Raw genomic sequence first — 13,008 nt, forward strand, 5'->3', positions numbered from 1 at the left:
GTTATTCCTTCTTCTCCCGCCTGGTGTGATACACTCTCCCGCTGCTTTAGAGAGAAAATTCTGAACATTCAGTCCTCCTTTGCTCCGGGCAACGGTTGTTGCATGGGACCTTTGGTTGCACAATCTGACGCCCTTGCCCGCTCCTTCATAGCTTTCAGAGCAGCTGCTCCTCTAGAATCTCTTAAAATCCTCAGGGGGCTTAAGTCTGGCTCTCCCTCTGACCCTTGCCTGGTGAGGCTCCTGGCAGCGGTGGCAGAGAGCGTTAATACCGAGGTGAATGGTATTGTCAACATGTCCCTCCAAACTGCTGTGGTCCCTTTGAGGTGGAAGCAGGTGAAGATACTGCCTCTTCTTAAGAAAGCCTCTTTGGATCCCCTTACCCCAGGGAATTACCGTCCCATCTCTCTTCTCCCTGCCATTGCGAAGGTCTGGGAGAAGGTTGTTAACAACCAACTCATAGAGTTTGTGGAGACAGAGGGACTCCTGCACCCAGCTCAATCAGGGTTTCGTGCCTCCCACAGCACTGAGACTGTCTTAGTGGAGGTGGTTAAGGCCATTCAGGAGTGTTTGGACGCGGGCGGGAGGGCAGCATTGATTTTGCTTGATCTCTCGGCCGCGTTCGACACGGTCCCTCATGCTCTTCTTCTGGCCCGACTGGCTGAGATTGAGGTATCGGGAGCGGCAGGGGCTGGCTTAGGTCCTTTCTGGAAGAGCGGGCTGAGCAGATTTGGCTCCCCCCTTTTTCCTCCTCTCCCCAGCAGGTCACTACTGGAGTAGCTCAGGGTTCCTCCCTTAGCCCGCTCCTCTTTAACATTTATGTTACGCCTTTTTTATATCTGGCAGAGGAGCTTGGGGCTAAGGTGATGGCCTATGCCGACGACACGCAGCTGCTGTTCACCTGGGATAAGACCTCCAGTTCTGTTTCAGCAGCTCAACAGTGTCTGGTCTCCATCTTTAAATGGCTGGCCGAAGCCCAGCTGAAGTGTAACGTACAAAAATCTGAAAACCTACTGTTTGGTAGGTTTCACGTTGACTTCCGTGAGCAGCTGTGGCCCCCTGACTCCCAGCTCCCCCCGGTGTCGGGACAGCCTGCTTAAAACCTGGGAGTATGGTTTGATGAGAGTCTCTCTTTCTCCTTTCATATTAAAAAACTGGCTGGCTGCTGCTTCGGTCTCCTTAAGTCTCTGCGGTCCTTTTTCCCGCTTCTTCCTCAAGCGACCAGAGAAATTGTCACCTGCGCTATGATCCTTTCCCGCCTGGATTACGCCAATGCACTCTTTGCTGGTTCCCCTGGTTATCTGCTTAAAAAACTTCAGGTAACCCAGAATACGCCGCGAGATTGCTATTGCATATCTCGGCAAGGAATAGCGTGTCCTCTCAATTACGCTCTTTTCACTGGCTTCCTGTTGCTGATAGGGTCAGATTTAAATCTCTAGTGCTGGCCCACTGTGCTCTCCATGGTCTTGGGCCCCTTCATCTTCAGCAGCGGTTCTCCTTTTACTTCCCGGCTCGTGCCCTGCGATCTACGACCCAATGCCTTGCCCGGGTGCCTCGCTTTAGGCTTCAGAGGATGGGTGGCAGTTCCCTCACGGTGAAGGCCAGTGTTCCCTGGAATCCCCTCCCCCTCTCCCGGAGGTCCATTCAGAACCCTGCCAATTTCAAAAAGAAACTTAAGACTCACCTCTTTGTTTGTTAATTTCCTCTTGTACCCTCTCAGGCATCGCGCCGGGACACTCTTGAGTAGCCGTGCGCGCTACAAGTGGATTTAACATAACATAACATAACATAACATAACATAACATAACATAACATAAAATAACATAACATAACATGAAGCTGATTGTGGAGTGATAAACCATGTGGCTTGGAGAGGTTCATTACTACTATTAGTACCTTGGTGCCATGAGCATTTAAGCTATCGTTCTGTATTACCCACATAAGGGCATTCCAGATTGACAACGCCTTTTTTCAAATTACTGCTGGCAATCATGCTTGATGCACTGGGGTTAATTTACATGGGGTGAACACTAATGTTATCTTCAACGTTATCTTGTCTGATGTGATCACTATTACAACACTAACAATATTAGTAGCGAGGGATAATTATTATTACTCATAAGTAGCTTTCCTAACAGAAAAGGTTGGAAAACCTTCATTAAAGAGTGCCAGATCAGGCGTATATCAGGCCATATTAAGGTTAGGGATTTTTAACATGATATATTGGGTTAATCTTAATAGATCAGTATTTGTTTTATGTGCTTGGTACAGGGGAGTAGCAATAGCTCCGCAGCCCCCACGGTGCATGGGCCACCAAGCTCCAGGGGACCCTCTCCAGCACAGTGCATGGGCGGTGGAGCCCCTTACCTTACAGCTCCTGGCTGGGTCTGGAGCATGGGGGCCCCCTCAATAAACTGTGCAAGGGAGGGGACTCAAGTTTCTTTACTCCACTGGCTTGGTAGAGCCACTTTCAAGACCTGAGTCTGACCAATTTTAAATTTTTTTTTAGAAACATTTATAGTTTAAGATAGATTTATAGATATAGATGCATTTATTTTTGCAAGAGTTTTGGGAGTTCTAAAGTGCACAAATTGCATGAACCTCTGTGCCTTTATGTGAGGTCTCTTCAGATTTGTGATAGGAAGATGCACAAAGTCAGTCTCCCTGATACCTCAATGGATTAACAATTGATGAGACGGCATTTGAGGGTAGTGGGGTAAGTAAGAGGTTTAGTAAAATCTGAAAACACTGATGGCTTGCAGGTCTTTCTGCTGAAGATTTCAGCCTAGTTGCAAAGTCCAGAACCCCTTGGACGCTACATCATAGACTGCCTTTGACACTTTCACAAAATGTATTGTAGTAGTCCAACTTTGGAGAGCATCATGAGTTTGATGATTAGTCTCATAACATATTGACATTCTCATACGTTTCAGTAGCAAGGCGACTGGCGGGAAAACTTTTTTCACCAGTTATCTAATAGTTATTTGAAAATCTATTGTAAAACCAAGTTTCTTGCTTTCCTTACTTATTTTGTTTATTGAGTTTTGTATAGTGCAACCTTGACCCAAAGGTACCTCAGCGCTTTACAGAGTTAGCATTTTCTTGGATTCTAGGATATCACAAACAATAATTATATGGTTATTGGATGATGAGAACATCTGAGCATGCTCTTGGGAAGATTACAATCTAGAATACTGTTATTTAGAATAGTCAATTAAACCAAGCTATTGTTCATTCAGCTCGGGATAATGTTCGCGGTGTGGGTCATGCGACAACGGATCAGTGTTGTTTTCTGGAGAGACCAAGTACAGTAGGATCACCTGCATGCTTAATGGACTTTTAATACCCTTTCCAAAGCTAAAATGCAATAGAAAAGAATGATATTAGTTAATTGTATGCAACTAAAAGGCATGTTTTATCATACTTTCTGAAATAGAGATGGGCAGCTGTTTTTTTCCACCAAAGACTTTCATGGGACATTAGTTACACAACAAGATTAAAACAAGAGTTGTCTGTGATGTCAGTTGAAAGTCTGAGGTTGAAAAGTACATGTTATTGACAGCTATCCATGTACAAGTTTATGTTATGTGGGCCTCCTATATCGCCTTCTGCTGTTTAGGGGATTCTATGATTCCGCTACGCATGGGTAGAAGGGTTATGTGGAAGCCATATATACCAGAACCTTACTTTCCTTGTGCCCTCTTACTGTAGATATATTTTAAAAATAATATGTATCTGGAGGTCCTGACGCCAACCCACCACTCTCTTGCCGTATCCCTACCTAACTATGGAAGAAAACTGACCTCTTTCTATCTTCCACACCACCCTTGTCAAGACCCTTCTCTCCTGGAGGTGCAGAATAAAACCTGGTGTCCTGCCATGCTCCCTGACGTCGGTACTTAGAAAGACTAATGCCAGGAATCCTATCTTTCTCCCACACCACCCTCCGCAATTTCATCCACCTCCCTGCATACAGGAAACAATACCGGGCACTCTGCCACACCACTCGCTGTACGTTGCCTCACCCTCCCAGTCCCAGGGCCCGTGGTGTACTGACAGTGGCTCGCTGACAGCTGATCTACACACCCATGGCTGACCGATGAGATGGCGGTGGGTGGCGGGATAATTCGGAAGATTAAAAATTCAGGTATCTCTAAAATTTGACCTTATCATGCCTAGAATTAAACACTTTTCAATTGCTAATATCTCAAAAACTACACTGCCGATTTACACTTAAGCCAAGCTAAATTTCATTTAATTGTGTTCGGCCAATCCTCTCAGTATTGAGAAGCACAAAATCCTATAAGAGGAAAAATGAAAATGTCACTTTTTGGACCCCCAACATTTTTGATTCCCTGATCGGTGGACCTGCGTGTAAATTTCTAGGAAGAGCCCAAAGTGGATGAACCTTATTTGGAAGGTTTGGCACAGATGTATCAAATGGTGCCAAAGTTATTAGCAAAAATAAATGCAGTTTCAATGGAAAGTCTGAACTATCTATACCCACACAGGCACTAGTGCCCCCTCTGTAATAATAGATGGTTGTTTCTTGATTGTTTAATGTTGTGGTCATGAAGTTTAGGACCTGTGTTGTAACTTGCAATTTAAAGTATGACATTTATCTAAAAGTGCCTCTTTTTAACTCCACAGGCAAACTTTTCCTCAAAAAATGCCGGCTGTGATGGAAACATTGAGATTCCTAAAACAAGGTGAGTAAAACTACATCCATCTATATTAAATCTCGCAACTTCAGGACACTGATCGGTTTGGAGTCACACAGCACAACAAACAAGTATCAAAGTATTATTTTATTTCTGCTTCCTTCAAATTGTATTATTCCAAACTCATAACTTTTATATACCAAAGAAAACACCACTTTGTGCAACATAACAGCAAACTGGTCAGATGCCCACTGAAATGTGAATGTTATGAAGTCAATGTTTGACAGTCTTTTTAACACTGAGTTCACCCAGAATTCATGGATTGAGTTGAATGTTTATTTTACAAGATGTCCAATGCAGAGGTGAGTGTCATCGTATAGAAATAAGAATTCATAGCAAGCCTGCATCTTTGGGGGTCTTGTAGGATTGGAAAGAAGCTATTTAGGCAGCTGATATTAGACGATAGACTTGCAGTGAAATGTATCTAGTATCTTCAAGAAGCTGTTCTATATCAAAGGTGAGCTACAAACACCATGAATTACTCAGTCAAACTCATTGCCCTCACCACATTTCTGTGGACGTTTTATGTTTTTTGAGGAAAATATTTTAAATAGGCTTGCAGATATTAAATGGACAGATTTCCTCTCATCCCTCAATATGTTCAAAGGGATGATTTCATGGTTGTTGACTGACATTTTATTGTGCTTTAAACAGATACTAGCCACAGAGCTCGTGAATGTCATTGCCAGTAGCCGTCCACCTGGCTCTCCAGACAAACTCTGTCCAGGGCATATTTTAATAGCAGCCAGTCTTTTTTCAGTTATCAACCGGTGCTGATGTGTAACAGATGATAATAAAGCCATCTATAAGAACTAATCACTTGGAACAACAATAAGTCTATCATTCAGTCAAACTAGGAGAAAAGGTGTTTTAGCTTAGGTACAGTCCCTTGCTAACCCTGTAATCTTGCTTGCACTGTTCTACATATGCTACAGTTGAGGCCTGATTTTATTAGATCCGTCTGCAGCTTTTGACCCCATCAATCACATCATATTGATCAGTGGACTAGCAGACGCAAGCTTTGCTTGCCGATTTTGAGTAATTTCTTGATTCTCATATATAACATGGCCATCATTGACCCCTCAGCCCTGGACGTCTAACTATGGTGTCCCTAAAGGTCAATATTATCCTCTTTCCTTTTTAAACTTAGATATGAAACTCCTGGCCAAGCCTCTTCATCTGGCAGGGTCCAAATATTTCATGTTTGCTGATTACCCAGGGTAGGTTTTTGGGCTGTCAAACCCATCAATGGAGTTCGATAAGTTCAAGATCAGTCCATTCTAGTCGACCCCCTGACCCTTTTAAAAATGCCCAAAGATTCTTTAAAATTAAATCCCACAAAAACAAATTCCCTCCCAGCCCCAAACAGTACATTATTATTATTATTATTATTATCTTTCTTATATAGCGCCTGAATCGACCCCCGAAGGGGTATCTCCGCTCTTGCCTTGGGAACCCGTCCTGGCTTTTCCCTGTGAGATAGCCCCTACAGGGCATCCCCAAGGTGAAAGCCAGGCATCCCGCCGCGTGGGGGGGGGGCCGTTGTGGAGATTAAGCAAGCTTAATGCCCAGAGTTGCTGAGTGTGAACCCATGATTAGGTCAGGCACCGAAGCGAGAATTATCGAGTCCATGGACATTTGAGCTCAAGACCCTGCCGCGTCGGGAATTGGGGAATTGAACCGGGTCTGACCTCTGCTTCAGGGTCTGTCTGCTCTAACCAATGAGCCACACTTCTCCATTAATTGGGCATCAACCTAGACATTAAATCATCCACAGGTCTGAACTCCTGATTGTTTTCAAATGACTATTTTGAGAAAGACCCCTGCATCATAGCATATGGCAATGGTCAACCCCCTACTTCAATCACTTCTTGGTTATAGAAATGCCATGTACCTTGTGCCCATGCTAAACGTGTGACTGCATTCAGCTAGTCCAGATGCAGACTCCTGACTGATGCTTGACTTATGCAGGGGTGAACACATCTCCCTGGTTCTTAGATGTAGCTCTCTAATAAGCACAGGATTACCTACAAGGCTATCATGCACAATGCAAGCATTCATAAGGCAGTCTATGAAAATACCGGATTTCTTGGAAGCCACTTTCAAGTAGGACATTCCTAAGTGCAGCTTTAGATCTTCACAGCAGTCTGTACTTCAGGTCACACAAACAAGGCTAGTTTTTTTATGGAGATAGAGCTTCCTTAGTTTCAGTGGCTGAATAATGGAAATCTATCCCCACTAGAGGTACATGTAAAGTTCAGGTTAATAAGATTTACCAACATGCTCGAATTGTTTGTGGGGTGTTTTCCCTGCGACGCCTCACAGGTTGTCTGGGTGACTTTGTAAGCTCTGTAATGGAAACTGTGACGACGCTGGCCTCATCGACAACAAATTTTATGGTGTTGGGAGATCTTAATCTCCACTTTAATGATACTACAGATTTTGTAGCCCGAGACCTTCAAGATGATCTGAAAGCATGTGAGCTGCTTTTAATAAATGTTGGAGCCACACATGATAAGGGTCATCTATTAGACCCAATGTTTTCTAATATTCCCCGTCTCCTAGCTAGGCCAGCATATCCTCTCCCGTGGTCTGACCACTTCTTGGTCTCGGCCGAATGGCAAGTGGAGCTACCTTCAACACCTGCCAATCAGGTTTTCCTGGTTGACAGAGCTTGGTCCAGATTATCGATTAATGACTGGACCTCCAAACTAGTAGACTCGCTGCCTTCTCCTGAGTCTGACCCGGTTAAAGGAGATGCGAATCTCAACCATTGGTTACCTGCTTCGCTTGATGCCCTCATTCCCAATAAGAAAGTCCAAAAGAGGGAGAAAAGAATCGGTTCTGCTCCCTGGTATACTACTGAGCTTCGCCTGCTCAAGAAAGGATGTAAAAAGCTGGAGAGGGCATGGAGAAAGAACTATGAGCAGTTATAAAGCGGCCCTTCGGCTCGCAAAAGCTCAATTCTTTGAGGAGCGCATAAGATCGGCCTCAAACTCATCCAGGGAAACTTTTAAAGTGGTGCAAGAACTCCTTAAGGTTCCTGAACCTGTGCCTACACATGACAAACAAAAGTGTAAGGAGCTTGCAGATTTCTTTCCCACTAAAATAGAAAAGATACTTAATTCCCTGCCTCAGACCATACGACCTCAACAGACACAGGAAAAGTACTCCTTAACTCAGCCTAGAGAGCTATCCACCTATCTAGATACTTTTGGCCCAGTTTCAGAGGCCGAAGTACTGAAATTTCTTACATCCATGAAAAGTGGGTCTCCAATGGATCCGGTCCCTATGAAATTTCTAAAACAAGTAGCATTATCCATTGTGACTCCTATCACTGATTTGATGAACGCGTCTTTTTCCCAGGGCTTGGTGCCTCCAAGCTGGAAAACTGCAGTGGTTAAGGCACTTTTAAAAAAGCCTAACCTGGATACGGCGGAATTGGCAAATTTTAGGCCTATATCTCTTCTGCCAGGCCTCGGCAAAATTGCTGAGAGGCTAGCGAATCATCAATTGTCAGGCTTCCTGGAGTCAAACGGTCTGCTTCGAGACTCGCAGACCGGATTCCGCCCGGGCCAGGGCACTGACACGGCCCTTCTGGCAGTCGTAGAAGAATCTAGACGCATTTTGGACTTGGGAGGATCAGTGGCAGTGATCCTACTGGACCTTAGTGCGGCGTTTGACACCGTTAATCATCAGGTGCTGATTCAGCGACTGTCAGAGGTGGGTGTAGCAGGGGCCGCTTTGGAATGGCTTAGGTCATTTCTTGACGGCCGCTCCTATCAGGTTTGGGAAGGCAGCAATCGGACTACCTCTATCCCCCACCAGTGGGGAGTGCCTCAGGGCTCCTCCCTTAGCCCTACGTTGTTTAATGTTTATATGGCCCCCCTGGAGGATGTGGTGGCCCCTTATAACATCAAGATCATCAGCTATGCAGATGATACTCAGTTAGTGATCGCCCTTTCACAACTGATAGAGAATCCCGATTTGCTGCACTCATGCCTGTCGGAAGTTCACACCTGGATGGACGAATCAGCTCTCAAGCTAAATGGCTCTAAGACAGAGATAATGCTGCTAGGGAAAAAAGGCCCCCCTCTCCCATTGACCAGCTGGCCCAGTTGTATAGGCGATCTCCCCAGTATGAAAGAGGAGATTAATAGCTTGGGGATCTGGCTGAAACAAGATCTTTCGTTCAGGACCCAAGCTAAAAAAACGGCAGGAATCTGTTTCGCCCTGTTACGCTCAGCCCGCAAAATACTTCCTCTTCTTCCTTTTCCATCTAGGAAGCTGTTGATTCAGGGACTGATAACATCGCAACTCGATTATAGCAATGCCCTTTTTTTGGGTGCCCCATGAATCTACTTTTAACAAACTTCAGCAGGTGAAAAATGCGGCGGCCAGACTGCTTATGGGCATTCCCAGAACGGAGTCAGCCAGACCTGCCCTAAAGGCATTGCACTGGCTCCCAGTACGGGAAAGAGTAAAATTTAAGGCACTCTGTACAGCCCACAAAATTCTCCAGGGAACAGGACCCCTCATTTTGAGAAATCTAGCAGTTCCATACAAAGCAAACAGAACGCTGCGTTCTGACCAGAAACATTTCCTCCTAGTCCCCAGAGTAAAGAGGTCACGCATAGGCGGGAGAAGATTTTCGGTGAATACAGCAAGGCTTTGGAATTCCTTACCTTTAAAACTGCGCGCCGAGACCTGCACTCTGCGTTTTCGCAAATGTTTGAAAACATATCTGTTCCCGGTTTGATAGCTCTTGACTGACTGTTTTAATCTGTTAGTGTCCTGTTAAGCGCTGGGATGCCCTAGGGTAACTGCACGCTATATAAAATTTTAAATATTAATAATATTAATAATTTTGCATTCTAGTTAGGTCTACCAGCAACAACTACCATTTTGATGTCTGTCATGTATTCATTTGTTTAGATTACTGTATTTTAACATGATAGCTACTATTTATATTTTCGTTTCTACAGCACCAAGAAACTTTGCAGATCTCACGCTAAATATATATCAATATCACAAATTAACACAACGTTGCATTTGAATCCCCCTTTTACATGAACTGTGACGACATTCCAAATGTATGTATGTTCTTGTAATCTACAGGTATTTTATGATGAAGAAGGTCCAGGGTCAGTGCAAGTGTTAAAGAATACGACGCTTAGGCCCCAAGACCCTCCTGCTAATTACCAGACATTTTTATGGGGAAATAACTGATTTAAGCTACAACTTACTATGCTAATGGAGAGTAGGAAGAACATATGAAATGTCAAAATAGCAGAACTATTTCCCTTTGAATCAAATGCCCTGCTACGTTGGGAGAGGCATCCAAGGTGATGCATGGTAGTGCAGTGGGAAGCTTTTAACCAGTTTTTGAAGTTCTTTGACATTCCATCAGCTCATGTGTTTGTAAGCCCTTGCAGTTTGAAGGATTGGCAAAAATTCACTTCCAAACTAATAGAGACCACAATAGTAAAACAAATGTTGTGGGCTACTAATTAGTTTAATGCAAATATATAGACGGTACAAGCAGAACGTGTTCATGAATTAATGCAAATTGATAGATCAAAAAATACATTAGATATATTGACACCAGTAAATATTCTATCTCCGTTCAAGCACTGCCCACCTCATTTAGTGGTTGGGGATGATGTATTTTTTAAGACAGAGCACTGTCAATTCCACCATTGAGAAATCCCTCACTGATGAGCAACTGTTAGTTTACATGACAATGGAATGACGACTCTATTAAGGGCGCCTCTTTCCATGCCACATCAATGGCGTCAGACCGGCCTCCCTTTTTCATTGTCTATATCAACCGTGCGTAGCATGACTGCCCGAGACAGAAAACATGCTGAAATATTCCCTGTGCATTAGAATAAAGCTTGATAAAGATCCAGTTTGGGATTTTTTGCCTTTTGAAAATTAAAAAATGGCCCATTATGCCGCCTTGGCACTGTGATGTTGCTGTTAGTTTTTTTTGTTTGTTTACTTGGAAGGGCTCGCACTCTGCAGCTGGGGTCTACTCCAGTGAAAACAAGCATTGGCATAGCCAATAGGTCTCACTTTTGGGACCTTCTTAGTATTTAGTTATGCAGAACAATATCCTTGGTGCAACCACATCAACTGTTGTGTCGCTAAACACTTATAAGGTCCCAAAGGCGAGACCTATTGGCTATGCCAATGCTTGGTGTGGTTGTGTGTGTGGATGTGTGTGTGGTTGTGTGTGTGGTTGTGTGTGGTTGTGTGTGGTTGTGTGTGTGTGGTTGTGTGTGTGTGTGTGGTTGTGTTTGTGTGTGGTTGTGTGTGTGTGTGGTTGTGAGTGTGTGTGGTTGTGTTTATGTGTGTGGTTGTGTGTGTGTGGTTGTGGGTGTGGTTGTGCTTGTGTGTGGTTGTGGGTGTGGGTGTGGTTATGGGTGTGGGTGTGGGTGTGTGTGGATGTGTGGTTGGGTGTGTGGTTGTGGTTGTGTGTGTGGTTATGTGAGTGTGTGATTGTGTGTGTGGTTCTGGTTGTGTGTGAGGTTGTGTGTGTGGTGTTGTTGTGTGTGTGTGTGCGTGGTTGTGGGTGTGCGGTTGTGTGTGTGGTTGTGTGTGTGGGTGTGTATGTGGTTGTGTATGTGGTTGTGTATGTGGTTGTGTGTGTGGTTGTGTGTGTGGCTGTGGTTGTGTGTGGGTGCGGGTGTAGTTGTGGGTGTGTGGATGTGTGGTTGGGTGTGGTTGTGTGTGTGGTTGTGTGTGTGTGGTTGTTTGTGTGGTTGTGTGTGGTGGTGTGAGTGGTTGTGTGTGTGGTTGTGTGTGTTTGTGTGTGTTGTGTATGTGTTGTGTGTGTGGTTCTGTGTGTGGTTGTGTGATTGTGGCTATGTGTAGTTGTGTGTGTGGTTGTGTGTGTGATTGTGTGGTTGTGTTTGTGATTGTGTGTGTGCGGTTGTGTGTAAGTATGGGCCGAAACTTCGTTCTGCTCGCAGAATTTGCGGATTTCCCGCAATTTCGCGATCCGCGACTCTCGCGAAATTGCGGAAAAATCCGTGAATCCGTGAGCGGGACGAATTTTTTCCAGGAAGCACTTACAGGGTTACAGCAGGTGCCCAAGTTGAAGCTAATTTCTTTGTAACCATTTACAAAATGGTTACAAAGAAATAATTTCAACTTGGGCACCTGCTGTAACGCTGTAAGTGCTTCCTGAGCGGCGCCTCGTTCCCTACTTGCAACTATTCTCTGACCCTCGAAGCAGGGTCGGAGAATAGTAACAAGTATGGCAAGAGGCTCCTGTCACAAAAATGAAACCTCAACAGGAAGCACTTACAGATAAATAAAGCAGGTGCCCGAGTTGAAGCTCCAATTCAGTAACGTTTTAATCAACCCAAAACATTAGTGAGCATGGTCGAGGCTGGGCAAGTGTGCTTTAACCCCATCCCTGCCGTCGGAAATTAGCTGTAATACTCAAGGGAGGTCTTTGCATCCATGAGTTTCTCGAGCGCAATCTCCTTGTAGTTCCTGTGGCCAGGAGGCTGCTTTCTCCTCACCTGCTGCCCTGCTCGCTCTCTGACCCTTTACACAAGAGGCATGTGCACACGCATAGAAGCCCCGCACCACACACTAGCAGTATCAAACGTTTTTCCCGCCCTTTCCCAACTATGATGGACAGCTCGCTCAAGGGACCTTGGCGCCTTTTGGTGCGGTGGCAAAGTTACAGGCACACATGGTCAGTGGAGACGAATCTTCTGGCCCTTTACGCAGCTGCAGTGTAGGAAAAGCACTATACATTTACACAACGAGGTAGCACTTACTGATTAGCCAGCACTCCAGTTGAGTAGAGGTATTGCACAAAACGGTGGCATCTTTGTGGATTACTATGCAGGGCAGGATTTATTCTGGCACGAGGCTCCTGTCACAAAAATTCAACCTCAACAGGAAGCACTTACAGATATAGCTGGTGCCCAAGTTGAAGTTCAAATTCAGTAACGTTTTTAATCAGCCCAAAACAATAGTGAGCACGGTCGAGGCTGGGCAAGTGTGCTTTAACCCCATATTTGCCGTCGAAAATTAGCTGTAATACTCGAGGGAGGTCTTTGCATCCATGAGTTTCTCAAGCGCGATCTCCTTGTAGTTCCTGTGGCCAGGAGGTTGCTTTCTCCTCACCTGCTGCCCTGCTCGCTCTCTGACCCTTTACACAAGAGGCATGTGCACACGCATAGAAGTCCCACACCACACACTAGCAGTAGCAAAAGTTTTTCCCGCTCTTTCCAAACTATGATGGACAGCTCACTCAAGGGACTTT

General features: G+C 44.9%; 1 protein-coding gene across 2 annotated transcripts in view; it reads left to right on the top strand.

The window, feature by feature from the left end:
- Positions 1 to 13,008, top strand: part of LOC147729090 (tetratricopeptide repeat protein 24-like) — a 604,158-nt gene that overhangs the window by 241,198 nt on the left and 349,952 nt on the right. For both annotated transcript variants that reach the window (XM_086959369.1, XM_086959370.1), the window contains exon 7: positions 4,648 to 4,706. In XM_086959369.1, coding sequence (XP_086815495.1) covers positions 4,648 to 4,706 — 59 coding nt within the window. The remainder of the gene's footprint in view (positions 1 to 4,647; positions 4,707 to 13,008) is intronic.

The sequence above is a fragment of the Lissotriton vulgaris genome, chromosome 2_2, assembly GCF_964263255.1.
Source record: "Lissotriton vulgaris chromosome 2_2, aLisVul1.2, whole genome shotgun sequence".
In the NCBI taxonomy this organism is placed as follows: Eukaryota; Metazoa; Chordata; class Amphibia; order Caudata; family Salamandridae; genus Lissotriton; species Lissotriton vulgaris.